The sequence below is a fragment of the Anguilla rostrata genome, chromosome 9, assembly GCF_018555375.3.
Source record: "Anguilla rostrata isolate EN2019 chromosome 9, ASM1855537v3, whole genome shotgun sequence".
Lineage (NCBI taxonomy): Eukaryota > Metazoa > Chordata > Actinopteri > Anguilliformes > Anguillidae > Anguilla > Anguilla rostrata.
The window spans coordinates 46,241,743-46,257,689 of NC_057941.1; the positions used below are offsets into that span (position 1 = coordinate 46,241,743).

A 15,947-nucleotide genomic window follows, 5' to 3' on the forward strand; every position below is an offset into this window, starting at 1 on the left:
TTTACAATGAATCGCAACGCGCATTCGTCTACATTCATAATATGGCATGTAAAACAAACACAACACGTCCGTTATTCCCATTTTAACATGATTATACTGGCTACAACAGTTGAGCTTACACAGAACACAGACGAATGAGGTAGTCTTACAAGTGTTTAATATATGCTAGTTTGTTTCAAAGAACAAAATGCAGTTCTAAGATTCTGTACATACAAATTGAGTTTTGGTTTATTTCACAAGCGAGCAGACCCGTTCGCTGTTAATACCAGTGGCAGCGGTACTTTTCCTAATACGCCTCTCTCCAATACCCCCCCCCCCCCCCACCACCTTCCCATTTCCTAGTCATTCAGAATCTCGCAAAATTATTTTTGTGCCCGCATGAGTTCATGTTCAAGTATGGCAAAATGACTTCAACTGAAGCGGTATTTTGTCTTCGCTTTCCTCATTCTATGCCAACTTGCACAGGGTGCCTGGCGCAGTCCGAACAGGCCCATTCCGTCAAACGAATGGTGATGTGCTTTATGGCAAGCCATTTTAGCTTTAATTCATTTCTAGAGGATATCACAAATACAATTCTAACCAATTAGAAATGAAAATTCTTGATATCAGAAATTCAATTGTAACTAGTTATAATGTGTATATCTGATCTCGGAAATTACATTTTAACTAGTTAAAATGCCAATTCTTGATATTGGAAATTCTATTTTAACTAGTCAGATTGAAAATGTTTTTCTCATTCATTTCAATGGGAGTTGGAATTTGACCTAGTTAAAATGCCAATTTCAAATATCATAAAATCAATTACTGATATCAACAATATAATTTCAACTAGTTAAAATATGTATTTCTGATATCATGAATTCAATTTTAACTAGTTTAAATTTGAATTCTCGATATCAGGAATTGAATTTTAACTAATTTTAATTAGAACGTCCAATTTTAACTAGTTAAAATACAATTCTTGATACCAAGAATTCCTATTTTAACTAGTTAAAATTTAATTCTCGATATCAAAAATGAAAGGTCCCATTGAAATGAATGGGGAAAACGCTTGAATTATAGCCAGTTACAATTGAATTTCTGATATCAAGAATTGGCATTTTTAACTAGTTAGAATTGTATTTGTGATATCCTCTAGAAATGAATTAAAGCTAAAATGGCTTGCCATAGTGATGCCCATAAGCGTTCAAAAAGACACAGAATAACTTTAGGAGTAAACTAAATGAAACAGAAGAGTTTCCAATGGATACACACTTGAAATAGGCTAAATCTTTACTGAACTTAAAGAAATTACATTTAAAGAAGGAAGTTCTGATGAAGAGACTCAATATCATTTTCAAAATCCGCGTGTCAATATCTACGTATGGTCACTAAATGAATACATGTGAAAAAATATCGTGAAAATAAATAGATGAATTTAAGCTTTGTCCTCCAGGGGTTGCCACAATAAAGTAACAAAAAAAAAAAAAAAAACCACTTTATTCAAACCAATCATATTTTGAGTAAACAGAAAGCGGAACAGAAGTCTGAAGGATGCATTAAATAAAAACGTTTTGTTAGCAAGGATGATTTTGTACGACAGAGGTGGAACTGACACTGCCACTGTAACCTCAAAACAGAAGAACAAAAAGGAAAGGGCTGTGCACTCAAATCCTAAACCCACGCGGTGAACTTTCATATCCCAGTTTTAAGGTGTGTGCCATATTAAAACCTGAAAAACTGCTCCTCCGTGAAACTCTCATCCAACCGAATAATGCGGTCCATCACGTTCATTCCCTCAATCAGGGCAGGATAGCACGCAAGAACTGGGCGAACGTTAAAAAAAAAAAGTTTGTAGCCGATATCCACAAATGAGCCTGACTACTGACCCTTCACCCTGAAATTTACCCATTACATTTCAAGACACACCACTGAAAAAGCTTCTTTTTTTATGTGTGTTGTCATATTCCTAATCTCCCTTCACACTAATTATATCCATGCCCCAAATTAGACACATTAGAAACCATACTGAGCCATTTTTTTTTCACGGGTTGGACAATTACACTTTCAAAATCAACCTGACAAATATATGTTATTTAAAATTAATTTTAAAAATCTTGGAATATATATATTTATTCACTTTTTTTTCCGACAGAACGTTTTGAACAAATTTCAAACATGACGGTATCTGAAACTGTTCAGATTTAAGATCACAGGTGTATTATGCTGAAAAATGATGGTCAGGAAACTGCAATCGAAAATTATACATGGGGGGTGGGGGGGAACACAGAGTGACACATAGTTGACCTGAAATGGCAGAAGCGGTCATTCAGGCTTCATGCACCGTTCCGGAAGAAAGCAGTCCTGGTCTCTGACTAGTTGTCACCGGCACTCCTTTTTCTCTCTCTCTCTCCGTCATTTCCTCCCTCCCCCATGTTCTCTAGTGTTTTTTTTTAATGTCTACGCAAAGACCATTGTTGCCGAACTGTCCATAACACACACCCGGTGAGGCGTGGGAGGGAAAAGACGGGTTCTTGGAAAGAGTAAAAATGAAAGGCAAACCCAAGCAAAAGCAGAACGAAAGCTAAGGAGAGATAAAAAAAAAAAGAAGAAGAAGAAGAAGGAAAAGGAGAGAGAAAAGAAACATCACACGGGAAAGGTTACAGCCGTGTTGCGATGAGGAAGACAGGAGAGCGGGAGGAGCAGAGGGGGGTGAAAGGAGCATCAGAGGGAATCTCGGGAAGGGACGAGACGGAAATCGGGGAGGGGCGGGGCTAGCGGAGGTCGCTCTCGTCCTCCTGTATGGTCTTCTTGATGCGGAGCAGCATGGTGGTGAGCCACTGGTCCAGCCTGGAGATGGAGTCAAACTCTTTCACCTGAGGAAGGGGCGGGGATTTAAAAGGACGCAGAACACAGAACACTTAGAATACAATAACCGCTTTGTTACACACACACACACACACACACACACACACACACACACAAAGCATGGAATGCTGAAACACTGACGTTCCCGGCAGTCCAGAGGCTTATCGAATTCACACAATCAAGGGCTATTCAGTGTTTTACAGAGCTGACAAAGCACTGTCTCAAGTTCCAGCAATGTGCATGTACACCTACAGGAAATTAAGAAACGTTTTGTCTGACTACTTGACACAGCTGTCTGATGTTGACGGCAGGCATTTTTGTAGCACAGGCTATTATTTATCTGGTGTACGTGCTCGGTCTACCATTGTTTTTTTGCAGTAGAAAAAAACAATGCAGCTTGATGGATCCCATAGCGAAACAAGTCGAGCTATGAGTGCTCGATCCAGTAACGACTGCTAACAAATTTGTTCACCCCGACGTTGGCGCGCAACATTTCCGTAGGCAGAGCAGGGGAATTGCCAAAACAGCTTTTCCAGAATGCCGACTCTCATCAATCACAGAATCAGTGTTTAGAAAAACAACCTCTTGCCTTGGAAGGTGAATGGCATTTCCTCACTTGCAATGTAATCACAAATTTTTTTAATTTTTTTTGTTTTTTTTTAAATGGACACGGTTTTAAAAGGTGCCACCCATAGGCCCTACTTTGATTTCATTTCCCACACGCGTATGATTGGGATGACGCTCGGACGAGTCTTCAAAAAAATTTTGCGAATTCATCGAGCAACCGGCAGGCCAAACAGCTTCTGTCATTGAGTGGAACTCAGCTGTTGAACGATGACACCATTCATTTCATTTTTTTCAGCATCGTCAACATTTCCTATGAAGATACCAAAACTGAAAATGCTTCCGTCCAACTCTCAGTACTTTTAGATATCTTTAGCATTCATTTAGCATTCAAGCTGTTAAGCCATTCATTTCAGTTGTGCCTTTTAGTCATTAAATACTGCTCATAAAGACATATTTCCAGAAAATGCAAACCTATTTTCACCAGAAATATTGCCAGTGTAATTTTTTTACCAAATGTACTTCAAAAAGAAGCAAAATTGTTAATATCCAACGTGGCTATTTTCAGTATTTCGGTGCTGCGCCAAACTACTTACAACATATTGAACAAAAATAAAGTTGTTTCAGTAAAAAGTACTAAGGCCAGGCTCTTTGTAATGATGAATCACGCTGCCCAAAAGCAACAGCCTGTCTCTGACTTGTTTTAATACTTTTTTGGACAACAACTGGACAAGGTGACAAGAAAATGGACAAGAATTGTCCGAAGGATAAATTCATTGAGATTTGGTCAGGCATTTTATCGGTTTTTGTCTTTTCATAGGATATTTTGACGATGCTGACAAAAATGAGAATTCACAGAGTCCCTGTGACTACAAAAAAATTAATCATAATTGCAATTGATAATGGTGACCTTTTTTATCACTATTTCCATAAATTCTCCATTTTTTTTAAGTTTCCTGTCCAAAGAAAACCTGAGGTCATAGTACACTTTTCCACTGCATAAGGCTCCGCACTTCAGATTCACGAACAAGGGAACTGCAGATCCGCAAGTGAACAGCAGGGGGCGCACATAGGGAGAAACCAAAGAAGAAGAAATAGGCATTTTGTGCTCGATTTAACACATTTGAAAGCTTTGAAATGAGCTCACCGAGTCAGTATACGCGTCAACGTTCTGTTCTTCATAGGCGTCAAGCAGTTTCTGTTGAAAGCAGTAGTACTCTTTAGTGGCTTTATAATTAAAATAACACAAAATACACAATTCCAAACATGGTGCAATATGGCCCCCAACAGTGTGTGTCCAAAACAAAACTATGACAGTATGACTAGGCCTTTCGTTGTAAAAATGTTTCAGAACCAAAAGCGGAACATCAGGTCAAAACTGCTTTTTTAGCTGGATTAAATATTAGTTGTCACTGAGGCAGAATTTCTTTTTTTCATGCATACAGAAGAAAAGGTTAATAATATTTCTAATTGTAGCACCCTTAATGAAGTTCCCAACTGTCTTCCATTCATTTTTTTTCAGCGGGTAACAGGCTGAGCGCTCCTTTGTGGCAAAACTACCCACGATCCATAGAGTGACCGTATGCAACGAATGGACAACTTGCCAACTGTTGCTAAAATTCGTTTCTACGAACGCCACAACTGATGCTAGCGCCTGACCAGTCTCTGCTAAAACCGTAGCCGGAGGCGTCTGCTAGGCAACGGCACAGAAATGGGTGGGGCCAAGCCACTGCTCAAAGCGCACAAACAGTTATGTTCTTATTTCAAAATAAACTAACCTGGCGAGCCACCTGAGATTTAAGCCGCGTGGCTTAGAGGCTTACAGAGAGAAGAAAAGAGGGACCCACCTTCACCAGTTTGCATTCTCGTGAATCTGAGAAGGCTGGGAACATTTCCTCATATTTCTGCACAGCCAGCTGAGGGGAGGAAAGGGGGGAGGGGGGTACAGGGGGTAGTAGAGAGAAAACTGAGGGTGATTACATACTCATTACACCACTTGTTTATTGGTTTAGCAGATGACCTGCAGGTTGAATAGCTGACACATTTCGGCTGAGTTTGTTATTGATAACGACTTTATCCAGATGACTTGCGTGGGTAAGGGTAACGTAGTGGCCTTAAACAGGGGTACTGAAGCATCTCAGGTGAAGGGCTTAGCTCAAAGCTAAGGGTGCCCCACCCGGGTTCAAACCTGTAACCCACGGCTGCCCAAACCCGTTCCTGGAGACCAATCGCCCTGTAGGTTTCCACTCCGACCTGAACAAAGCACACCTCATTCAACAGCCAGAGATCATGTCGAGCGGCTAATTAGTAGGGTCAGGTGTGCCTAATTAGGGTCTGAAATGAAAACCTAGATGCAATCTCACCACAGCACACCACTGCCTTTCAGAACGGCGATTGTTGTGGAGTAAAAGAGTGAGAATGCGAGTGTTCCGCGGTAGCTAGGCGCCCGCTGCCATGGTTACGGAGAGAGAGAGGGCGTGAGGGCTCACCTTGGCGTTGAGCATGTCCACGCAGAAGTGACAGAGGGCCGCCTTGAAGAAGTGGTCCTTAGCGCTGTACTTCAGCAGGGTGCTGTCCATGGCGTAGGTCCCCACCTGAGCACGGGGGCGTTGGGGCTCAAATTAAGGATTCAGGCAGGGCCCACAACAAACCCACTGACTGAGTTAGCAAGAAAAGTTTAGCAAAACTGCAACTCGGCCTTGGTACAGCTGAGTTCAATTCAATTTCAACTCAGTCAGGAAATGAATTGAAAATCAGTATCTCGACTGGAACACTGGGGCTTTTCCCCACTCGAGAACTGAATTAAAATTCATTCCTCTCGAACAGGAAAGGAAGCTGGGGCGGAGCCCCGCAGGAAACGCAGGACGGGCTGACCTGCTCGTAGATCTCGATGGCCTTCTGGTACTGCTCCAGCTGGGCGGCGTAGGTCGCCACCTTCAGGAGGCACTTGTTGGCGGAGCTGGGGGGAGACACGGGGCAGCGTTAGCGCTCGGGCGGGCGTCGCGCCCGTGAAAGACGCGCGGGGCGTGTCCGCGGCGGGGGGGTCAGACCGCGTACCTTGTCGACTCCTCTCCTTTGTAGTAATCGGCTGCCTGTTCGTAGTGAGCGATGGCCTGAAGAAGAGGAAAACATGCAGCGCATGAGCATCACTGAATATACACAAGCCCTTTATGCTTAAAGTGATGTTTCACTGACATTAAAAAAAAAAACCGATGGTCTATACACTCAAAAGACTCAAAAGTACTATAAACACTATTAAAAGCACTACATACACTGTAACACCATAACGCGCTGAAGTCTAAATTATCCTGCGTTCCTACTATTGGCCACCAGGTGGCAGACATGTACACGAACAAGCAAAACTATAACTGATGAGTTTCAGATCTTGATGCATGATTTACTTTTCTTGATGCACAGTTACTGCAGGGTTGGCAGTCAAATCAGATCAATTTTTTAAATATTGCTTTGGCAGCATAAATGAGGCTGGTATCCAGCTCCATGAATAAGAAAAAAAAGTATGAATCTGACAGGCAACTGCTCCTTCAGGGCATAGAGTGAATCAGTACCAGCCTCAAACCTGAATATTTGCAGTACAGATCAAAAAAGGGGACATGGTGACATAACAATGAAACAAATTGTTCTTTCAAATGTTTAAATGAACATACCTTTCCGTATCTTTGGACTATTCTTTTATTCATTCGTCCATACCTTATGATTTTTGGATTTTCCACTGTTCCAAGGGAAGTTGGTTTGGCTTTACGTGTGTTCATATATGTATTTGTGTTCACATTATCTATTATCTATTTGTGTTTGCAAAATAATTCATGAGAAAAGGAAGAGCATTTGGATACTTTGAGGAAGGAACTGCTGAGGAAGTTCCAGTGAGACAGGTCGACCACTATAAAATACTCATGCCTGCATGAACATGCATTTTCAGATATTCTTGGAAGCAAATAATATTTGCTTATTTAAATTTCTTTCAGTTAATTTTGGTAGTGTGAATTCCAAGCAAGTAATCTTTCCATCTTCAGCAATATCAGCACACTGGCATTTCTTGTAAGAATAGTAAAATACATCAAGTTTGTTGGCAAAACAGATGCATTTCCCAAGTGTAAACAAAAATGTTTTTTTTTTTGACTGCGACAACTTTCTATGACTTTAAATGATTTTTCCACGACTGGCAGATTCCTGGCTTTTGCCTAAAAAATTTTCGTCACCATTATTTGTTGTATTTTTTTTTTTTTACGACCTTTCTCCTAATTTATCTGCCAATCAGGAATGCCCATTCAGCCAATCACAATAGGCCTGTCCTGTGAATGCACTGGCCTCTGTCGGTTGGGGGGTTGGGGGGAATCACACACACACACACACACACACACACACACACACACACACACAGACACGCTCCCAAACCTGCGCATCCAGCCCAGCAGCACCTCAATCACACTGCGATCTGCGGCCGACCTGCCGCAGCTACTGCATCGGAGGACTGAGCAGAGGGCGCAGACACAGAGCACGGGGGTCTGTCTGAACCACTGAACTGGATGAGAACTGTATGAGAACTTATGTAGTTCACTGATCTGAACTGAAGAGCTGCTATTGCGCACGGGGACGGCTATCGTTCAGACTCTGCCCATAGCAGTGCAGAAGCCTGTACCGATCCCTTCTTTGAAATGAAGAGCAAACGACTGCCGTTGTACTCTTGAGCGAGGCACTTAACCTGCATTGCTTCGGTACATATCCAGCTGTATAAACGGATGCATTGTAAATGCAATGTAAAAGTAAGCGACACTACTGCACTGTCAGAGTGGAACTAACGCTGAGATGTCTGCCTACAGCCACGGCCGACGGCGAGCCGAGAGGGCTCGTGCTCTGACCTTGTCGATGTCCACCAGCTCCGTCTCGTAGATCTCGGCGATGGAGATGTGGTGCTTGGCCGCGATGGTGAAACGACCCTGCGGGGAACAGAGAGGGGTCACCGCAGGTCACGGAGGAGAGACCCCGGGGGGGGGGGGGGTCAGTGCAATCGTTCCACAAAAAACCAGTCACTTCTCGACGCGTTTCTGAATGAACTGCGACCTCTGGCAAACCTCCCCGGTTAGGTCAGTTCTCCCTCTCCCCTTTCCCCTTTCGACAATTAGTCAGGAGTCCCGACATCCCCTCCCCCCCACTTCTGAAATAAAGCCGACGCCCTTGGGGACGTTACAATGAATCAGCATCTTACCATGTCGGTGTAAATCTCAATGGCCCGGTTCAGACAGTTAATAGCCTCTGCAGAGAAGAAAAAATCACATGAGTAACACCGGTGAATAATTTATACACTTAATGTAGGGATTAGCATGTAAAAATGGCCCAGAAACTGTTCATAGCTACAGCGAGTGGGATGCTTGGTCAACGCATGAAAACAAAGGGGGGGGGAAAAAAATCACTGACAATTTAAGCGACAGCCTTGCAGAAAACCATTCATCAGGAGTTTCAGAGGAAGGCTACTGCCAACCAAACCACATCGTCGGCGTTTATGTTCTAGTGTAAATTAGCAATCGCAATAATGTACTTATCAGCAGCAGGGAGACAACCAGTGGGCTTTGATAGCTGGATGTCAGATTGCACACATTATTTCAGACATTTCCCCATACATTGGCGGGGTAGAGATACAGGAGAGTCCATAACGGACACACCATCACGTGACAGGAAAGGTCCAATCAGCAACAGTATTGCACATATTGCAAACATCTACCTTGCGGATCGGCCTTCTTGAAAGCGTTTCCGGCGTCTATGAAGTTGGTAGCGGCGTCGTGTTTGCTCTGCATCTGCAGGTGAAGTCCCGCGGCCTGAGAGAAAGCGTTGCCCGCCGCTGAAACAAAAAAGGCCACACCCACTGTGACAAAAAGATGACGCCACACGCCGCACACGAACCATTCTAAACACACCAAACCAAGCAACACTTCAGATCCCCACTTCGATGAGCGTATATAATACATCCACGAACACCACACACCATAATTACTTAAGCGACTGTATAACTTTCATGGGGACTTTTGTATTATGCCCTTTGTGCAGATTCGGACACTTGTTTTGACCCTTACCACTCCAGTTCTTGGCCATCTTGAACATGTTTGCTGCCCGTGCGTACATGTCGCATGCCTCCTCCAACTTTGAGGAGCCGCTGTAGACGCAAAGAAAGTTTAAACTTCAACAGCAGCACCATAAAGCTCCTGGCTTGTGAAAAACGGCTGATCATAATATGCAAGGGCGGACAAAGTAGGGCAATAAAAGACCATGGTAAAGCAATGCCCTGTGACTCGATGTCGGCTGTTTCGACAGCGCTGTTTGTTACCGTCATTGCTTCACAAGATTACAAGGGATACACTGTGCTTACAGCAACCCGATTTAATTAAATTCAGTCTGCATGGCTTGAAGTGGAAGTTAACTAATCATTACGACATGAACCGTCCTGGCCTATACAATAAACCAATTTATGATGTTCAGCAATCGTTCGCTATAGATGGCTTAGTTAATCGGTAGGCTAAATTATTTATAACTTTTACAAACCTTGACACAAACACCTCTTAAATTACAGAAAACATTTTTCCAGCAAGTAAGGTCAGTGTTATTGGCCCTTATTCAATGAGTGCCATGTCATGTGTTTAATACTGTATAAATTACATAGGTTCGACCATATAGGGCCTACCGTTAAATTCCGTTAAACGTTACACGCGACAGAGTCGGCTGTCATAGCAGTAAATTAAGCTAAGGTCTAACGTCTTCACATGATGGGTTTTTGTTTATAGTTCCTTGTTGTCATATCAAATTACAATAAAGCCCACAAAGACGGCGAAACAAACCACAGCCGCTATAGTTGGCAAAATATTATTTACATTTGGTACTCAGCTAACGATAGTCAGCAAATGAGTTGTACACTTAGTTTTACTAGCTAGCGCCCGAGTAGCGAGGAATAAACTGCAGTCATCAGCGTTTTATAACAGCTTGGTCTGAAAGCTAACATTAGAAAAAAAATTCATGGCTGATGGTTAGTACCGTTGATCTATACACAATTAGCATTCAATTGAGTGTTTACTTGGTTACTTTTGGACAACTTGCGCAGGCCTATACTGTCACTTAATGTTAGTTGTTTGAGAACACATCCCCGAATTTTCCTAAAGCGACTTAAACCGTGTCTGGTCTTTCCCCTTTCCGCCTCACAGCTAGCTTGCTAACGTTAGCTACTCCGAGTTACATCATAGCTGGTGAAGAATCTACTGGACAAACTATGTTTACCTTACCCAAATAGCGTCCCGAAGAACGACGTCGAAGATTTTATTTTCTTCTCAGCATCGGCGAGAAGAGCCAAGGCTTCCTTCTCTTTGCCGGAGTTATCCATGTTATTTATTAGAGGATACTGTTTTTACAGCTGACCCAAACTTCTACAAAGCCCCAGTAGCAAAGCTTGACACATCACACTGAAACCGGAATAGCGTAGCTAACAGGCTGTCGCATCACCCCTGTGACACGGACGGATGTTGCTAGCCTGCTTCATTAGGGATATGGGCAAGTTATGCAGCTTTTAATTTAACCAGAAACGCTGGTGATTTTGTGTATGTCATGCCAGGCTGCCCTTGCAGTTTGAAAATATTTTAAGAAGTGTATACTTCTAAGGAGTCTTAAAATTTTGCACTTGTTATACGTTTATGTAAATGTACCTATTTATATTTAACTATGGATTAGAAATTGACGTTACTCTTATTCACTTATTACTACTTAGCTACGCACTTAAATAACTTTGAGTTAACAATGTTATAATTAAGGTCCGATATGTTTTTATTCTTTATGAATGCAGTGTCTGCAAAAAGATATAGCTACCCCACACGGTTTCAGCCAAAACTAACTACAAATGGAATACCGCTCCTCGTTTTTCTAAGCGCGATACACTTCTGAGCATAACCCTTGACTTGACCCTATCGTTTCCAGGTGAAAGGGCTGTGTCTGTCTGCGCGGCGATTAAGACTGAGGTTTTATTTGGGTTTCTCTCTGCTAACCCTTTAATTTAACAATCCAGGTATTTTCCCGAGCCTTACTAAACCATGATTATACATTTCCGGTAACGTGGGTACACACGGCGATATAAACCGCGATCTTACCAATTAGTTCGGTGTGTAGTAGCTAGGCTAGCTGTTAACCATCTATACCAGCAACACTCAACCTCTGTTAGCTACCTAGCTAGCTAGTCATGCCAAGATAACATTTGCGATAGGAGTTGCATGATACCTACTTGCACTTGTTAACTGTAACAAACACTGCCTGACGTAGCTACTTCACCTTACAATTATATGGTGGTATATGACCTCTCATATGCCACACTACACATAACACCTTGTCATGTAATTCATACCCACAGCACGGCAGGTGGGAATCACATTGCATGGTTATTAATGAACCAAATCACAGTTTGTGAATGTCTTTGTTTACCCTCCAGCCAGCGGTTCCCTCCCTCTTCGCCCATGAATTTCTCACCCTACTCGCTGTCCGGCGGTCTGGGCCCATCTCTGAAGAGGCGAGGGGAACGGGGCGTTGGGGGGATCGGGCGCCCCCTGTACTCCGCGGCGGGGGACCGGCGCAAGTCGAAAGTGTGGAACTACTACACGCAGATGAGCGAGACCCACGTGGAGTGCAATGTCTGCAAGAAGCAGCTGTCCTTCCACAACAGCACCACCACCATGAGGGAGCACCTGGTGCGCAAGCACAGCATCCGCGACAGCGGGCCCCCTCCCCCGAGCGTCGCGGGGGCCGCCCCCGCCCAGGCCCCGCTCATGCCGCCCCTGCCGCCGCTGCCCAGCTTCCCGGGGAACAGCGCGGCGGCGCCGGTGCCCGCCCCAGCGCCCAGCTGCATGCTGCAGCCCGTGGTGTCCCTGGTTGTGAAGGAGGAGCAGCAGGACGCCGACCTATCCCCGGAGTCCGGGGAGGCCAAACGGGCGCGCACCACCTGCGCCGCCAGCAGCGCGGGCGGGGGGGCCCTGAACCCGAACCCCGCCTCCGCCCACGAGCAGGACCCCCCGCAGCCCTCGCTCGCCGGGTATCACTACCACGAGAGCGCCGGCGGCAACAGCAGCGGTAACGCCGGCGGTGGTGGCGGCGGCGGCGGTGCCGCCAGAGGCTGCAGCAACAAGCGCGCGGGCCTCCTGACGGAGCTCATCCTGGAGATGGTGTTCCGGGACCTGCAGCCGCTGTCGGTGGTGGAGGAGAGGGGCTTCCGGCTGCTGCTGGGCTGCCTGGAGCCCCTGTACCCAGTGCCCTCGCCCTCCCAGCTGGGCAGCCTGCTCTGGCACCGCTACCACATTCTCAAGCAGCACCTGGAGCAGCACCTGCAGGCCAGCCTGGCGCCGCGGTGCCTGGCCATCTGCACCGAGCGCTGGCGCTCGCTGGCGGGCTGCGGGGTCGGGGGGGCGGGGCGCCTCTACCTGACCGTGAGCGCGCACTTCGTCGACAAGGACTGGCGCCTGGCCCGCTGCATCCTGGAGACGCGGCCCGTGCCGGAGTTCGGGGAGGAGGCCGGCGAGCGGGGCGGGGCCCAGCTGGGGGACACCCTCAGGGCGGTCCTGTCCGAGTTCCGCCTGCCCGAAAACTTCGTCTTCTGCGTGGTGCACGACACCCCCTGGGCCCCCGAGGCCGGAGAGGGCGGCCGGCCGGGGCGGGAGCAGGACCGCCAGAGCCAAGGCGAGGCCTCCCGCTGCTCGGCCGGCCCGAGCCAGGCCTCCCTGCGGAACCTTCCGGCGGGCTGGGTGGGCCTGCTGTGCGCGGGGGAGGCCCTGAAGCTCTGCGTCCAGGAGGGGCTGGAGGCGGAGCCCGTCCGGCAGGCGCTGGCCGCGGCGCGGGGCATCGTCTCGCACTTCCAGCACGACCCGTTCGCGGCGGCCGCCCTCAACCACAAGGCGGAGGCGGCCAACAAGGCCGGGGCGCGGCTGGCGCTGGACGACCCGGGCCGCTGGTCCACCGCCATCGACATGTGCGAGAGCCTCCTGGAGCTCAAGTGGGTGGTGAGCTCGGTGCTGGAGGAGCAGAAGGCCGCGCCCAACCTGGCCGACCACCAGTGGCGCCTCCTGCAGGAGCTGGTGCCCGTGCTGAAGACGGTGCGCATCGCCGCCGCCTTCCTGAGCGAGGACACCAACGCGCCCGTCTCCGCCCTCATGCCCTGCCTCCACGGCGTCTCCCGCCTCCTGGGCCAGCGCATGGGGGAGAGCGCCTGCCCCGTGGCCCGGGGCGTGATGGAGAGGGTGCGGGCGGGGATGGAGCGCCGCTGGAGGCTGGGCGACCAGGAGGTGCTGCTGGACAGCCCCGCGGTCCTCTCCTCCTTCCTGGACCCGCGCTTCAAGGAGCTGCGCTTCCTGAGCCCCAACGCGCGGAGCAGGCTGCACGACCGCGTCAAGGACCTGCTGTCCACGCAGGCCTACGCCGAGGACGCGGAGGCGCGCGGGCACGCCCAGGACGAGGAGGAGGAGGAGGAAGAGGAGGAGGAGGAGGAGGAGGAAGGGAGGGAAGGTCCCAGGGCGGACTTGGGGCTGGGGTTGGGCGACTCTCTCTCCGCGCCCCGGGCGGCGCCCCCGGACTCGCCGGTGTCCTGCGGTTCGGCCGAGGAGAGCGACATCATCATGCTGCAGCAGCGGCAGGGCGCGCCACCCGGCCCTCTTGGCGGCCCGCCGGCGGAGGCGGCGGCGGCAGGCGACTGCGACCCGGGCGGGGCCTCGCACTGCGGCGGCGGGGGCGGCGGCGCCCGGGTGAACAGCAGGGCGGGGCCGGCCGGCACCCCCAAGGCCGACGCCCGGGAGCGGGCGAGCCCGGCGGGCCAGAGCATGTACGACATCCTGCTGGGCGAGGACCCCACCGAGCGGATGCCCGAGATCCACCAGCAGCTAGAGAACTACATCGCCGAGCCGCTCTGCAAGCGCAGCCTGTCGCCGCTCCACTGGTGGCGGGCGAAGGAGCACCGCTTCCCCGCCGTGGCCCGGCTCGCCCGCAAGTACCTGGCCATCCCCGCCACCGCCGTGCCCGCCGACCGGGCCTTCGCCCCCCGCGAGGCCCCCGCCGCCCAGCGGAGGGCCACCCTAGGGCCCCAGCACCTGGACCACATCCTGTTCCTGCACCAGAACGGCGACTACGTGGAGCACCTGAAGGGCGGGGCCGGGCTGCGGAGGGACGTCGCCCCCGGCAACGGCGGCGCCAACGGCCACGGCGGCCAGCAGACCCGAGAGACGCTGTACCAGTCGCTGGTGTCCTATGAGAACAAGGCCTGGGTTGGGGGGGAGGAGCTGTGATCACTTGCTCCGCCTCCAACTGTCAGTACCAACAGGAGAGGAGCCGCGATCACTTGCTCCGCCTCCAACTGTCAGTACCAACAGGAGAGGAGCCGCGATCACTTGCTCCGCCTCCAACTGTCAGTACCAAGAGGGGAGGAGCTCTGAGCAGTTGCTCCACCTCCAACTGTCAGCACCAAGAGGGGAGGAGCTGTGATCACTTGCTCCGCCTCCAACTGTCAGTACCAAGAGAGGAGGAGCTGTGATCACTTGCTCCGCCTCCAACTGTCAGTACCAAGAGAGGAGAAGCTGTGATCACTTGCTCCGCCTCCAACTGTCAGTACCAAGAGAGGAGGGGGCGGGGCCACTGAAACAGCCGTGGACAATAGTTAATGGAACGGTTCTCTTGTGCCAAGGGACACAGAGTCAGTCAAACGAGCTAAGAGCAATCACTAATTGCACTGGAGCCCCCTCCTCGTCACACACGTACCTCTTCTGTTATCTTCACCGGTGGTTCCGTCCGTCAGCCCGTCGTGTCCGTCGCGGGTCCGGAACTTTCCGGAACCCCAGGAACCGGTCCTGTTTTTATCCAGCCGCACACACCGCTTGAGCCTTCTGTCGCCAAGCTGCAGGAGCCGAGGTGCGTCGGCCTCATTTCAGCAGATTAAAATCAGCTCCCCGGTCATCGGGGGGGGGGCTTTGAGAAGTTTTTAATCATGTGTGGTAGTAGACCCAAGGGCACTCTTTGTATTACGGCTACCCAATCGTTGGGTTTTTTAAACGTCCCGCGCTCTTGTGAAAGACGGCTTCCCTGTTCTGGAGGACGCCGCGTGTCCAATGGGTTTATGTCGGCCGGGTATCTTCCCCCGCGAAGTGCCGACTTGTAAAGTTATTTCGACACTATTGTATGAAAGCCCGTTTTAATGAACAGTTTGCGAGAATAGAATCTTAAAAGTATTACGTGCAACTAATAGTGTATGCACACTGCGACGTGTGTGCAAAGAAAGCAACTTCCATGTGTCTGTGTGCGAATATAGTTTTCTGTCATGATACCATGTATGTATTGTACATATCTGAGCAGTGATATGCTATGTACCATTCGCTTTTTTTTCCCCCAGTCTTGCTTGTTGTGCCAAGTTTATAATATGTGATTACTGAGTGGATTTTATTCTACTGTGGTAGGCAACATTGATCACAGAGCATGTCAAGATATCAATGTCCTGTAAAATACAGATCTTGCGTAGAGCCCAT

The 15,947-nt window shown here is 48.6% G+C and overlaps 2 protein-coding genes across 3 annotated transcripts; one reads left to right on the forward strand and one right to left on the reverse strand.

The window, feature by feature from the left end:
• Nucleotides 1-140: 140 nt before the first annotated feature.
• Nucleotides 141-10,837, reverse strand: napaa (N-ethylmaleimide-sensitive factor attachment protein, alpha a). The gene is made up of 11 exons (XM_064352509.1): nucleotides 10,695-10,837; nucleotides 9,498-9,577; nucleotides 9,149-9,265; nucleotides 8,636-8,682; nucleotides 8,289-8,366; nucleotides 6,469-6,524; nucleotides 6,286-6,370; nucleotides 5,901-6,005; nucleotides 5,259-5,327; nucleotides 4,559-4,609; nucleotides 141-2,855 (listed from the first exon to the last, which is right to left on the reverse strand). Exons 1-11 carry the CDS (start codon nucleotides 10,790-10,792, stop codon nucleotides 2,754-2,756), a joined length of 888 nt encoding a protein of 295 aa, XP_064208579.1. The 5' UTR covers nucleotides 10,793-10,837; the 3' UTR covers nucleotides 141-2,753.
• On the forward strand, nucleotides 10,836-15,946 carry si:dkeyp-117b8.4 (uncharacterized). 2 transcript variants are annotated; one of them, XM_064352506.1, is made up of 3 exons: nucleotides 10,836-10,959; nucleotides 11,380-11,467; nucleotides 11,885-15,946. In XM_064352506.1, the coding sequence occupies exon 3, from the start codon at nucleotides 11,910-11,912 to the stop codon at nucleotides 14,715-14,717; it is 2,808 nt and encodes a 935-aa protein (XP_064208576.1). In that variant the 5' UTR covers nucleotides 10,836-10,959; nucleotides 11,380-11,467; nucleotides 11,885-11,909; the 3' UTR covers nucleotides 14,718-15,946. The 2 variants fall into 2 exon arrangements, with proteins under 2 accessions (XP_064208576.1, XP_064208577.1); XM_064352507.1 differs by having other exon boundaries at nucleotides 10,892-11,006.
• The last annotated feature ends 1 nt before the right edge of the window (nucleotide 15,947 follows it).